General features: G+C 47.5%; 1 protein-coding gene across 6 annotated transcripts in view; it reads left to right on the top strand.

The window, feature by feature from the left end:
• RUNX2 (RUNX family transcription factor 2) overlaps window positions 1-14403 on the top strand; it is a 153958-nt gene that overhangs the window by 124144 nt on the left and 15411 nt on the right. For 3 of the 6 annotated variants that reach the window (XM_075414976.1, XM_075414980.1, XM_075414977.1), the window contains one exon: window positions 3631-3792. The exons of the other annotated variants lie outside the window; for them this stretch is intronic. In XM_075414976.1, coding sequence (XP_075271091.1) covers window positions 3631-3792 — 162 coding nt within the window. The remainder of the gene's footprint in view (window positions 1-3630; window positions 3793-14403) is intronic. 6 annotated transcript variants of the gene reach the window in all.

Here is a 14403-nt window from a genome sequence, read left to right as displayed (position 1 = left end):
TAATTTCCAATACTCAATATTTCTTCCTTGGGTGAGATTTACCTGGAAGTGCCAACAGGATGGAGCTGTTTGTGCATGAGTTTAGACCTCGCCTGATGACTTGTTTCGACCAAGCTGTGCCCAGGGTTTCTTAGCATATGCACGATATGCCCCGTTGGGAACGAATATGTTGAAAGCTGTAGTTTTCTTCACACCTACGTAGAAATGTTTACAAAAGGAGGACTGCTCTTAGCAATTAGTCCAAAACGTTGAAGTAGCAGACTAAGGAAAACCGCTCACAAATCCACTCGTAGCTTCATTCCTGCTGGTACGGGCTACATAAGCCTCTCTACCCCTTCCGTGCCCAAGCGAGGAGGAGGGACCCTCCTAAGGACACCGTTGTGTTTCCCCCACAAGCATCCACTTGGATCTGCTCCAGAAGCACTGGCAGGCACTTCCCTGCAACACCCCGGTACTCTCCTTTTCCCCAGGATGTTTGCTTGGGTGGCGTGTGGGACCAGAAGAGAAGGCTGTTGGGCCTCGGTGGCCAAAGTCTCTGCTCCAGCGGTGTTGCAGGAAACATCTGCTGTTGGGACCAAAGGGTGCCTCATGAGACCCACCTGCATGTCCACCTCCGAGGACTAAACGAGGCAGCATTTTACTCTGGGGACTGGGCAACACTGCTGAGTAGCGAGGTTTACCCTGTGGGCTAGCAGATCACCTTTGGTTGGCAAGGCGAGGGTGTTTCGCTGCTCTCTCCTCACACGTCCATGCAAACTTTGGCCGTTATTGGTGACCAGAGGCTGGTTTTAGGGCATTTACTCCGTTATCTTCACTTTCTGGTTTCCTGACGGGCTGAAGATAACTCTTGAACCTCGGTCAGCACCGAGGCAGAATTCCTCACCCTGCCTCGACCATGACCTCAGCCATGCCTTGGTTTTTGTAGAGGAATCTCAGTGGCCCTCCAGCCTGAGGTGTTGTGTCCTTCTCCTCAGGCGCTGAGCTGTGATGCATCATCAGATGTTCAGTTTGGTTGAAGATTTTCCTCTTTATTATTTCCTGTTCCCTGAGAAGATGTGATCTCATTTCCCTGGAGCTAAGTTGCTTGCACTCTGGTTTCAGAAGGGCTCAAGTGTGCACCTGAATGTCTGGGTTGGAAGTTTCCAGCTGAGATAAACATCCCGTTTTGTGAGTGAGGTGCTCAAAGAGCACCTGCACCTTAAAGAAATGACCAACTGAATATGCAATATATCATTATTGTTGTTAAATTTACGTAGAAATTGCATCAAATGGAAGTTGGGTGAGTTACCCAAGTCCAACAGGAGGTGTGCTTCAGGGCCAGAAGCAGTTAAGGCACAGCACAGTGTCTTCATTAAGTCCATCCATCTTTCTCTAAAATACTTTGCAGTTTAAAATCTCACGGTATTGGACTCGTGGAGAACTGAAATCAAATAGATCTACCAAAAAGAAGTGTGATATTGTGGTGCTGAGGTTGGGATGAGCTACAGAAGCCCTGTGTAAATTTACGCTAGATGTCGTAAGGATATATGATACGCTTTTGGGTTAACTGGTGGTCCATCCAGCCTCATTTTCTGCCTCTGCCAGTGCAGTATGAGGCGTTGCTTTGAAAGACCACATGAGCCTTTGAAAGACCACGTTTTGCCATTCATCCTTGTGTCCGCACAGACACTCACAGTGGCTGGATTAAGGACGTTAGGTGTAGACCCAAGTCAAGCTTGGGTGTTCAAAGTGGTGAGGGTGCCAGAGATGCTCAGGATCATCTCATGCCATGAGGACTGCCCTGCCAGAAGTGGCATGAACCTCCGGAAGGCAGCTCCTTTCTTGAGGCTTTCACCATGTTAGACCAAAATCCTGTGAAAACATCCTCTGCTGTGGTATTTTTTTCAGCCTTTACCTGCTGTATAATTTCCTTCCAGCTCTGGAGCTGACCTAAAACCAAAACTTTCAGGGACTCTGTTTTGGATTCGGAAGCAGAGATTGAAAAGCTCTTGGAGTTTGAAGGAGCTTGGATTTGAGATTGTGCTCCTGACACATCATTAATTTTAAGATTGTTTTCCCAGCAAGCCTAGGCTTTCCGCTCCCAGTTGAAGATCATTTACCATTGACTGAATGGTGAATTATAGTAGTGGAATGAGGCAGAGAAATATGTCGATATCAGATATAACAATGAGCAGTCAGTCAGATTTGAACCTGTGCCAATCTATACAACCCTAGCCTTGAAATTGTTAAAACAAAGAAGTTCATTACATTTAATGATCAAGTGTCCTTCAGATTTCTGAGGAGTTTATGTTAACCATTTATATTACTTAACTCTAATATATATGGCAAACTGCAGGAAAATCCTCTTAAAATTAAATTGGAAAGTTGGGGGGAGTTATATATCTATGTAGTCATTTTGCTTTAAGGAAGTATCTGCTTTCCAGACATCTCTTCAAACAAATCATGTCTGAACAGAAAAAATAAACATGGAATAGCTGAAACGACAAGGTTTTGCTGTGTGGAAGAGCAGGGAAAGGAGTTAAAAAAAGAAAAAAAAAGTTGAATTTCCTGAAAAAGTGCCTTTGCTTATGTCATGTGGCTATCATATTGCTGCCTGCAGAGTAGGGCCTTAGCATGGTGCTCTGGTACAGCAGGTTCTCCAGGTTGAGTGGACACTGGAAATATTGGGGAGGATTTGGAGGCGTGTGCTGCAGTTTCGATGAGCCGGCTCAGAGATAGTTTTCTGTTTATCGTGCAGTGCCCAGAACAAACCTTGGGGTTGAAAGTGCTTTGTTTTTATCAATGTAAAGAAATAAAAATAATAATTTATGAGGCATTCAGTGGTATCTTTGCCATCAGATATTAACTGAGAGCAAATGGTTTATAAATCCAGACACCAGTGAGTAAAGCTAGGTCTCCCTCTCTCTCACTTCGTGCAACCCACCAGTGCTTCAGCAAAAAATAAACTTTATTTGTCCTTAAAATCGTTTCCTCCGCAGTGAGCTGTAGCAAGTACATTGCAAGGCTTCATTAGCTTCCGACAGTTAGCCCAAACCATTTGGTTTCATATTGTTGTAATGGAGGTGACTGTCAGCAATTGGGCCAGCGTCCAAATGTGACATTTTTGGACGGATGCTGATAAGATTAATGACATTTTCCTTCTTGGATCGCATTTTTAGCACTGAAAACACTACTGTGTAATGTTTGAACTGGCTAACGACTTCACAGGCACGCCAAGTGCTGGCTGTAGAGTCTCCCCACCTCTGAAGCCCACTTCTGAGCTCAGACCTGGGTCTGGTACTTGCTGTCTGCTTACCTGTCCGAGTCCGCGGGGACTGGCGAGTCTTGGTGTTAGACCTGGGTGAGAGGCATCAGGAATTTGCAGCACAGCTGCTAGATCTTTTAAAACTTTGCTCACTGCTCCATTCATTTCCCCCAAAAATTGGTACGGGGAGGGAAAAGCATGGAGTGAGGCTTGAAGGGGTTGAGACCTAGAGCAGCAGGTCACGTTTCGCTGAGTTCTCGTTCCTCCTAGCACTGATGTGTGTGTGTTCAGTAATCCCACCTCTTTCAAATAGCCTGTTGACACCCTAAAATTTTTCTTCCTTTTTAAAAAAATTGTTGTTGTTGTTTGTTTTTTTTTTCCCCTAGACCCCAGGCAGGCGCAGTCATCCCCGCCATGGTCCTACGACCAGTCTTACCCGTCCTACTTGAGCCAGATGACTTCACCGTCCATTCACTCCACGACTCCCCTGTCCTCCACTCGAGGCACAGGACTTCCAGCCATCACCGATGTGCCCAGACGCCTCTCAGGTAAAGACCGTGTTCTGCCTGAGTCAGTTCTGCAGATAGGAGCAGGGCTGGCAGCGGCTGTCTCCATGGCCTCAGACAAACCTCGATGAGAAGAGCGAAGCTCAGTCAGTGATTACAGGGTGACTGCGTGGTGGGTGGGGGTCAAAGTCCCTTTTGTTTCGGAGTGGAAGAGCTGCTGTGTTGCTCTAAGGATGTATCGTTTGAATGTCTCTAGGTCCATTGCAGATCAGGCTATTTTTCAATGGTGAACCTGATTCTATGAAAAAAATTCTCTTTTTTTTTTTTGTACCCCCTACAAGAGGTTGTTTACTTGTATGTTCTAAAGTAATTGTGATATTCTCTATTTTTCGGTGCTTGACTTTTGCAGTGTGTGTGATGTTAGGCATCCTGACAGATAGATGCCTTTATTCCTGCCATAGTTAAGGCTAAGGTTCGTTCTCCTGCATTGCAATCCAGTAGCTCAAGAAAGCCGATTTCCTTCGTTAATGTGTACTTGAGATGCCTATCAGAAACTAGCTGAGTCACTTTTGGGTGAATATCGGACAAACTGTGCTTTGGAACGGTGCAGGAGAGAGGAAATATGTTTAGGAACACCGACAAGACAGCAGCAAGGAACTGAGACTTTTTGACTTTTTTTTTTTATCAAAGGCACGTTTGCATATTGTGCAATGCATCTCTAATGGTCTCGGTGATAAAACCATCTGGGTGAAGTAATCTGATTGCCCCAGAGTAAGATGGAGCCTGTCATGGCACACAGTCACCGTGTATATCTTGCCAAAAATGAGGAACCTTAGGGGAGGGAGGCTCAGTATTAAAACTCCAACCTTGCAAGTGTGGAAATATTGGCAGCGTATGCCCAGAAAGCATGTGTAATGTAAAGAAAGCCTTTATGATTCAGTAGTGAAAACCAAGGAATCGGTCTCATTACATCTATTTTTTGCATGTTTGCAAGATATTATTATAATCTTGGATGCTGCCACCATGCACCTGTTTGACTCGCGGCCAGGTGAATTTCTCGCCGTCGCGTTTTTCCCCTTCCACCGAGCTCGTCGCGCTGGAAATGCTGATCACCCCACTGAGCTGCATCGCCGACGAGCTGAACTTCAGCCAGCGGGCGTGGAGGGTTTGATTATCGTAGACTCCTGGATTTCTTTCATCTTGGAGGAGGGAAGCGTTGTTTCTCCAACAAACAGCCGCGAAAACCGCTGCGGTCCTAGCGCGCTCTTGCCTTCTTGGGGATGCCGGCCATCTCAGCGTGGGCCGTGGGTTGGAGGGCAGCGGAGCAGGTTCCTGTGGCGCTGACTTGGTTGAAAAAACTCGATGGGCTTGAAGCTGAGGAAACGCTTGGTTTGGCCCAGGGAGCAGGTTCCCTTCGAGCCTCCCGACGGTCTGTGCTGTCGAGTGGGTTGGTTTTGCAATTGTGCCCCCGGCGATCCCTCCGGGAGAGGCTCGGCTGGGACCTCGGCAGCTGTACCTGCGCGCTTGCCCTGCAGCCCTTGCTTGTCTGTGTGTATTCAGACGTGAGCGCCTGGCGTGTGGGCACAGGCAGAGTGCCTGAAAGACCTGGCGGTGTGCATGACGTGGCCGCGGACTGAACTTTGCTGCTCTGCTCTACAGTCGGTTGCCTTCACGCTTCGTGCCCTTCGTCTTTTCGGGGCTCAGCTGACGCCTCCGCAATGCTTTTACCTTCTCCCAGCGTGGGGATCATGCTTCCAGTTAGATTGAAGATTGGAAAAGGAGGCTTTGATCTTCCACAAGCGCCGGAGGTTGTCCGCAGCGTCTGCTGACGTTCGGAAATGCCGGGCGGTGCTGCTGGGTGGGGGGCGAGCGCCGATGCTCAGGCTGCGGGGAGGGAGCCTGCGGTTCCTCCCCGGGGTTGCTGTCTAGCGATGCCACAGGGAGCGAGGGCAGGACCCAACCCCGTCAGTACATAAAATAGCGAGAGAAATGCAAGTTTAAATCCACCCCATGTAGCAACCAGTTTATTCCTCACACATGGAGAAACGCAGCTCTCCACTCCTTTGCTTGATACATCTTTCAGAGGAGAACAGAGCTTTGATGGGGGGAAAAAAAGGACTGCTAAGAAACCCCCAAAATGTTAGAAAACGTCAGTCACCTCCAGTGCATGAGGGAGAAACTAGAGTTTTACAAGGCCTTGAATAAAAACGAACTTTGCTTCCCGATGCAGTGGCAGAAATCTGATGATCAAGGCTGTTAAAAGTATACAAGGTAATTTTAATGAATGCCATATTCACTGCCTGTTGCTCAACATCACGCAGGAGGAAAAATGCGTCAAGCTTTCCCATTAGGCCTTGGATGTCACCCGTACAGGCGCAGGGCTTCCTACCTGCCACAGCTTCACATCACCCAGCCGTTCCGCAGGCCTCCATGGCTCTGCCTGCACCACTGCTGAAGCTGTGCTCAGCCAGACCTGGAGAATACTCCATCCAACAAAGCAGCGTGTCCTGCGAAAGGGTGGTTCCTGGTTGTGTTGCCAGCGGCAGCCCTAAGGAGCTATTTTTGATGGTGTTCCCATGACCAGAAACACATCCATCCCATGGCCAGAACTGTGGTGTTCCTCCCAGTCTCGGGATGGGGACGGCTCGTGGCGTTGAGGACGGCTCTGTGTCAGTCCCAGATGAGTCTGGACATCAGAAGAGCTTTGGGGCTGTGGGACAGGAGGTGACGGGGGTCTGCCATCGTGGTCAGTGCGGTTCTCCTTCCCGGGGGAGAGGGGAAAAGGGCAGCAGGCTGCAACCCTGAGGAGTTACTGGGGCGGACTGGTGTAATGTGGCTGAACTGGTCGTGTCGGTGTCTGGGCTCATTGCTTTGCACAACTGCAACGTTTGCATGCAGGGTGCAGGCACGTGCAAATGAGTGCCCACGGCTGTCAAACTTCAGGTATTCATCTTTTATTCTCTAAATGGGGATCAGTGCTGTGTTTGCAGTGTCGTACGACTCATTAATGATGCGTCACGCATATTTGGGCAGTATTCAACAGCAGTAGCTGAAAAGCAGAGCAAAAAAAGATTATCTGGCATCACTCATGCATCTTTTGAACGAATGATCTCTCTGATGCATGTCTCACGTTCATATCAAGAATAAATAAAAAATAATCTCACGAGGCCGTGCAATAGACTTACCTTGTTGCACCAACTCAGTCATAAAAAGAGCAGGATTCCCCATATTTTATTAAAATAACTGTCTGCTCAGACTTCCCCAGAAGACAGTGAAAGTTGGTGGCCTAGCAGATTAATATTCTTAATTAAATAACATTGTAGTGGAAACCATGGGAATATATGAACATGGTCATTTTAGGGAGAGTTTTGCCTGAGGGCCGTAGTCTTATTGCGTGATTCATAGTGAATGCACTCAGTCTTTGTGTCCTGTGCATAACCAAAGTGCGTGTGGGATGGGGAGCGGGAGTGTCTATTATGTAATTAATGTATATGATTCATGTAACTACACAGCACAGCCGTTTTACATGAAGCTTTGGGTCTGATCCAGCAAGTTCTCAGCACATGCGAGGTTCAGAGCAGGGCGTACGGGTCAGGTTGTTCCTGCAGTCCCAAGAGGGCTGCTCCACACGAGGTGGAGGAGGTACGGCTGTAGATGTCCCCAGGTTAGACATCCATATCTGAGACAGGCACCGTCAGCTCCCTTTTGAGTCAGTGGGGACAAACTGGCATTTGCAGGACTTGACCGTTCTGCAGATGAGCTGTACTGGTCCCTGGCAGTACCTGAGAAGAGCCTGTTTGTCTCCATGGGCTCTAAAACGAGCCTGGGTGAGTAGCTCAGGTACAGGCACGTCTGATCTGATAGTCTTGGTGAGGTGATTTAAGAGATGATTTAACTGTCCCATAAACATGCCCATATCACAGCCTTGTTACGCTTCAGTCCTGGTTTAACCCGGTTGTCATCTGCCTCACCCTGACCTCTACCTGCTCTGCCATTGCAAGGTTTGAGTTTGAATTTAATTTTGTTGAGAATACCAAGAAGGGAGCTGGGGAGACTTCTTCTCCTCCAGCTTCCCTGAACCTCCTCACCCTTCTGCCTAAACGCTAGTCTCTTGGTTTCTGCTTCACCTTTGAGAAAGACTTGCGGGGTCAAGGTCTTTACGATGCTGGAGGACTTGCCCTGCAAGTGTAACATGAACACGTTGAGTGCTGGCTGCGGAAGAGCCTGTCCTATGCAACTGGGTTTGACAAATGACGACGGAGAGAATTAAAACTGAATCTAAATAGCAAAACCTCGCTTTTCCAGCCCCAGGCTCACCCTCTTTGCAGATAGCTGTCAGCTGGGGATGCTGGCCTCGTGCCACCCTGCCCAAACTCCCCCGTCCCACACGCTGGAGTCCCCGCAGTGGGCAGGGTGGGTTTTGGTCTTTCTGTTTACCGTGTCATTGAACAGAGACACGCTGAGACAGGTGAGGGACATGCTGAGATAGATGAGAGACACGCTGGGCTCAGCCTCTAAACAAAAGAAGTTTGCAGACCCATCCCTCTGAACTAAACCAGCCAGAAAGTAGCATCTTTACCAAGAAACTACACGGTGGTAGGGCCTGGGCTGTTCAACATCGGTGCTGTTCAGTTGTCAGCCAGGTTGGTTTAGAGCAGGGTTGGCCAAGCATGGTCGAAAACAGGTCCCAGCCATGGTTTGGAAATGAGCAGAGTCCCGAACCTGTTCCCATGGGCCACCCCGTTGTGGAGGCTAAAAAGATTTAATATTAAAGCAGTGGCCAGACCATTCCGGCTGGATTTAGAGCCGGAGAGTGGGCCCTGAGCGTGGGCCATTTGCTGCTTCGAGTGCAGCCAAGCTTTGCCATTAATTTGCCTCGCTCTGTAGATACAACCACATCGTTTTGGACAAGCCTAGACCTTCATCAGACATTGAATTTCAGAAATGTTCCGTTCTCCCCGCTCACTGAGGGCTGGCAAGTATAAATGCAGCCCTGCGAATGCCAGCCGTGCCCTGATCAGTGACAATACTGCTCCTTTACACAATTTAATTTTCATTCTTGTAAACCTACAAATCTGAAAATGAAAAACCACATATAATGGAAGCAGCTCCAGCTGAACCTCTGGATTTAGCGTTTGTATGTTAATGAGAAAGTGGCTCACGGCGATGGGCTGTCTTTGCTTGCGGTCCTGTACTGGTTGTCATCTTGGGTTTCTCACCCTCAGTGTGAATTATCTTGGGTTTCGCTTGATGTCACGTACATGCGGGATCTTTACATTGAGGATTTTCCCTTTTGGGGGGGATTTTGTCTTTGAAAAATATTAACTTCGAGAAAGAAAAGTTGTTCAGCTTCTGCTAAGGAGCTCAGCAAACTTTACAGCCACTAAGTAGAGCTGTGGTCATGTGAAGCAGCTATTCTTGCATCCCTTAATTCCTGCTGACTTCATTAAATGCTGTGGGTAATAAGCACATTTCAGGACGGGACCCTTAATAAGAGAAGGCATTAGTGCTGTCTCCAAAATACAATTCTTTTCATCTCTGCGTGCTCTGGGAAGCAGAGAAATGGTTAATGCCGTGGCTGTTGCCAGCAGCGGCCTTGGTGTTAGCAGCTCCTGAGATGAATGGGCAGTTCACGCTTCAGCAATATTGTCTCAGGCTCTTGGCAAACCCAAGAAGCCAGCACTGCTCCTGGTGCGCTCGCTACGCTGTGGTGTTTTTCTTGGTGACTATAACAATTTTCACTCTGTCTTCTTTTTTTTTTTTTATTGGAAGCTGAAAGGCTCAAGGTTGTCTCTGTCTCCGTTTCTCCTAGGAAATTTTCAATGCTTTCCCTGCGCGGTGACACTGAGTTAAGGCAAAGTAAAGAACTTGGGGGAGCTCGGGTCTTCAGAAACAACCCGCTCATTTTGCTACCCTCTCTAAACTTGTAACTTGGCTTTTTCTTTTTTTCCCCCCTCATTATTTTTTCAGTGGTTCTATTTATCTTGTTTACCGCAGGTTTTCCATTTTTAGTCTCCTGCCCACTTGGTGCCACCTGGGAATCTCAGCCCCTTGGCACTGGTCTGTGGGCTTTCAGTAGCAGCCTTGCTGCTGGATAGGAGCTCTCATTGGAGCAATTGTCCAGAAGATGCGTTGCACGATCCCCACCTCAAGGACGAAGGCCAAATATTTCTAGCGTGGGTGGCCTCAAATTAGGCACCTATACCCATATTTAGGTGGTAAAACAAACGGGCCGAGTTTCAGACGCTGGAGTGTTATAATGCGTGTCTTTAAGCCCTGTTCATTTACTTAAAACGGCTGTCGGGAGAGGAAATAAACAGGAAAAATGAAGGCAGAGGGAAAGAGTTTTATTCCTGAAATAAGGGATTTAAAAAATACCAAAAAGAAACAAGTGGAATGTTTTTAAATGGAATAAATTTGTTGCTGATAGAGGCAGGAAATAGCACACTCAAATATATGTGGATATATAGATATATTTTTATCTGGGCTTTTTTTTGCAATGTGTTTTATATTTAGGACACATATCAAGATTTGCATCTGTTTCCAGAACTTGCTGCTAACAGTTAGTAATGATGCCAAAACATACTTTAGTTCCAGCTTGAGACCAAATGATATTCAGGGCTTTTTTTTATTACTAATTTAGGGTCTGATATTAATTAAGGAAATTTTCCATAAGTGCCAGGCCTTTTCTGAAGAACTCATTAAAATTATATTAACTCAAACCGGAATCACAGTCTGAGCATGTTTTGTAATGATTATTCTTACTGACTCTGCTGGGTTTTGTAAACAGAATGCTAATTGTTAATGGGGCAACCGGGCGCTTGATTCCAGACTTCCAAAGGGCCAGATCCTGAGCCATTGCCCAGATGTGTGCTCCCAGTAAAGTCGCTCAGCTCCTAACAGGAAGGCTGTGGGACCAAACTCTTTGTTACATCCTTATGGAATCAACGCTGGTTTTCTACCTAGGATGGAGCCAGCGGTGGTGGCTGATGCAGGACCACACGGGAGAGGCAATCTAACTCCATGCATGAAACTGTCCGGTACATATGGGCTGATCAGGATCATTTGTTTTGCCCTCGAGTCTCTGCGGCCTTGGGTCTTTGTGGCGCTAAATTTGGTTTGATGAATTGCACAAGCTGAATTTGTGAAATGGCTCCGTAAAAATTGGTCCTTCTCAGACTGTGACTGTGTTTGCACAAGACAGGTAGAAAAGTACCTTATGCCCTCCAGGAGTTGTATGGTTTAAAAGGCCAGTTCTTCAAATCTTACACTAAAAACCACAATTCAAGAGGCAAAAACTGCTACTGGTAGAAATAGCTGGAGCTGCCTTGACTTTCAGTGAAATGTCCTTGCATTTCTGGCTGTGCAGAATTTGACCATGCTGAATCTGGTCGTGAAGGGAATGTTCGAGCCTAGCAGAGCTTCACAACACCTTTTTGAATTGGTTCAGTAATGGTGGTTGGCCCCGTTTTACAGATGTCCAAATCTCCTCCCCTCTTGATGGATGTTTGAGCAGAAGAGGGTCTGGTGTCATGCCAGCTTGGCTGTCAGGTTTAAAAGAGCATTGAAATTGCTGATATTGGGCTGATACCGGTGACCAAAAGAGAAGGTAAGAGCTGTGCAAGCGGTTCAGGCTTTCTGTGGTTGTACGAAAGCAAACAACGTAGGCAGCGAAGGAGAGGAAGGTGAATGCGATAAAACGAAGGTGCGCACCTTCACGTGGCTGGTAAAGGATGTTATTAAGAGAGAAGGAACTATTTCATATGCATTAAGGGAGGGTATTTGGGGACATTAATCTGGAAATCTCTTAATGTTTGCTTTCAGACTGACTCAAAAAAGGATGAGGGAAGGGATGAAAGCAAGAGGTGCCTTCCTGAGCTCCGGACAGGCTCCCAGTGTCTGCAAGAGCCGTGTGCAGGCGGTTGCAGGGTCCCCGCGGGGGGAACCCGACCCTGCGCCCACCTGGTGCTCGATAGTGCTTCTGTGGCCAAGGAGTTTTTGTGGAGGGCAAGGATTTTTAGCAATGATGGAACTTCATTTATAAAGCTCAGAGAAGAATAATTTGACATAAGGAGTTTTCTACAGATATATAGATTCATAGGTTATAAAGACAGTGAAACCCATCTGCTCTGAACCCAACTGTAAGATTTCTCCAGATCAGCTCTCGTTTGAACTTCAGGATAACCTTTGAGAAAACAAAGCACACGAAAATCAGTTGGTCTTCATTTAAAAATTTCCAGGGAAGCAAAATCCACCACAGCCTTTGGTTGCTGACGCTAATTAAGCTCGCTTTGGAAATGTGGGTCTTATTACTAGTCAGAGTTTGTCTAGCTTTAGTTTCCACTCATTTGGACTTGCTAGAACTTTGTCTGCCAGATTGCAGGACCGATTTTTATTTCTGAGGTTGGGGTGAGTTCTTGTGGTGGTGAGAGATACAGCAGGGAGGTGGGTGAGGAAGGAGGTGGCTGTGGTGGGTCTCGGGGAGACGGCAGAAGCCGCAGCGAACTGGGCATTGCGGGACGCAGAACTGGTTTGACCTGCAGGGAGGCTGGAGGGGCACCGTGCAAGAATAATTTGGTCATTGAAGTTTGCTGTGGGTTCACTGTGATCTAGCAAACAGTGGAAGTTCCCTTCCCTAATCAGCCAGACTCCTACGGCATCCTCTGAAAAGGAGTTATTTTTGGTTGACTTACTAGTGGGACTCTGCTTTTCCAACCCACCTGAAAAAACGCACTGAGAAAGCATTTTTCGCTGACTTTGTGGGCTTCTGCAATTCCTTCAGGAATTTTTCTGCGTTTATATTTGCCCAATTGTAGTGTCCCTCCCATTTTTTCTAATGAAATGCGTATAATTCCTCACCCACTACCCTAGATGGAGATACAGGAGTAGAACAACAGGATACGCATTCTCCCCTAGTTTTCATGCACTGTTTAACCTCAGTTACGGGAACATTTTTCCTCCACGTTTAGTTAGCATTCGCTCTGTCAAAAGCGAAGAGAAGCCTGTAGCTCGGGCTGTGGCCCCACTGGGTAGCAGACACCCAGCCAGAGCAGCCTCTCCGCTCTCCACGTTCAGAATTATTCCGTGGGCAAATCTGCAAATAGAGAGTCGAAACTGCGTTAAACCCTTTGGATTGCTTGGACCAGGCAATGTTCTCATCGTAAGAAGAAGCTTAGTGCTGGCAAAAGAGGTATCGTACACTTAATGTAGGGAGTTCCATGGCGTTTTGAAGGTGCTTGTGGAGGAGGAGAGGAGTCAACGTGCTGCGTCTCCAGCCCTGTCTGGGCCGTGTCATGTCCAAGCTTCCCGGTTGTTTTTCCCGAAGGTCTCTCTAACCACCCACTTGACCTTTTGTCCTGTGGTAGGCATGAATGTTTGCCATGATACGTTGGTTTGTGATCTAGAAGTGTTGAGTGTAGGCAGCTGGGCTCTTGTGAGAAAGAGGAGCAACCGTGCTGAGAGAAGGGGAGCACCAGCAGAGAAAAACAGCCTGGGAGATTTTAAACAAGGATGAATTCTGAAAGCAAAATGGAGGGGTAGGGCGTCTCATGTTGATCTTTCTGTCTCTTAACAACCCAGCTTAGTAGGCATGGTGTTGTTGGGCGGATGGTTGGATTGATGATCTTAGAGGTCTTTTCCAACCTATGATTCTATGATTTCCCGGGCAGTGAGAAGTGGAAGGTGCTGTGCTTGGACTAGGAGCGGTACCCACAAAGCCTCTTCCATTTAGCAGAGGTGAAAAGTCCCTGCACAAGCTCTAGTGATGCCACATGCGTGGTTTCCACTCGTTATTTTTAGTGGTTAACTGGGCTATCACTGTCTGATCCATAGGCATCAGTGCTTTTTTATGCCCTTTTCTATTAAACAAGCACTGCTACGATTGGCAGCATATTATGAAGGCAGCAGCTAAAGGTATGTCCACCTTGTTTTAGTTCATATAATTAGGCTGCACAATGGGCTTGCTTGGAAAACGGGATTGCAGCACAGGTAGAGGACCAAATGTCTAAGGCACATCATTTTGAGGTGACAGACGTCTGTAAAAACACAGCTTGCCGTCTTTAATTCTGTGCTGAAATGATGTTCTGCGTCGTGTTGAAAGCTGAACGTGGGATTGAAAGATTTCCACGAACTGGAGATCGGTCCCCTTGCCAGTCCCTTTGACAAGGCTTCGCCTGCGGCTTGGACTTCAGCTGGAGCACCCCAGTTTGGCTGCTGCAGGCGATGCGGTTCAGTGATCAAAGTAACGGTTGTTATTTGTGAGCAGCTAATGGGCCTTGGCTGGAATCGCCGCTGACCACGCGATAGGCAGCGGCTGCTAATACTGTTTGTGTTGTGGTAGCGTCTGGGAGTCCAGTGCCACTGTGCGAAGGACTGTACGATTTAGGAAGAGGAGGGGGAAAAAAAGGGAGGTCAGCCCTGTCCTCTGTGAATTTGCACTCTTAGATACAGCACAGCTGGCTACAAGATGCACACCAGAATGCAAGAGGGAACTGAGGAAACACGAAGAGAGCCAGCGAGGTGATAGCAGTGGCTGCAGGCGTGCTAGAGCTGGGTGGTAGCGAGCACGGGTCGGAAGGGAGTGAAGGGCAATGTCTGAAGGAAGGCGCTGAGATAGCTCTGTGGCTCTTCTCCTCCCGGGCTTCGGGGGCAACA

Source organism: Opisthocomus hoazin, chromosome 2 (assembly GCF_030867145.1).
Source record: "Opisthocomus hoazin isolate bOpiHoa1 chromosome 2, bOpiHoa1.hap1, whole genome shotgun sequence".
NCBI classification, from domain to species: Eukaryota; Metazoa; Chordata; class Aves; order Opisthocomiformes; family Opisthocomidae; genus Opisthocomus; species Opisthocomus hoazin.
This window is presented reverse-complemented; position numbering and strand designations above follow the sequence as displayed.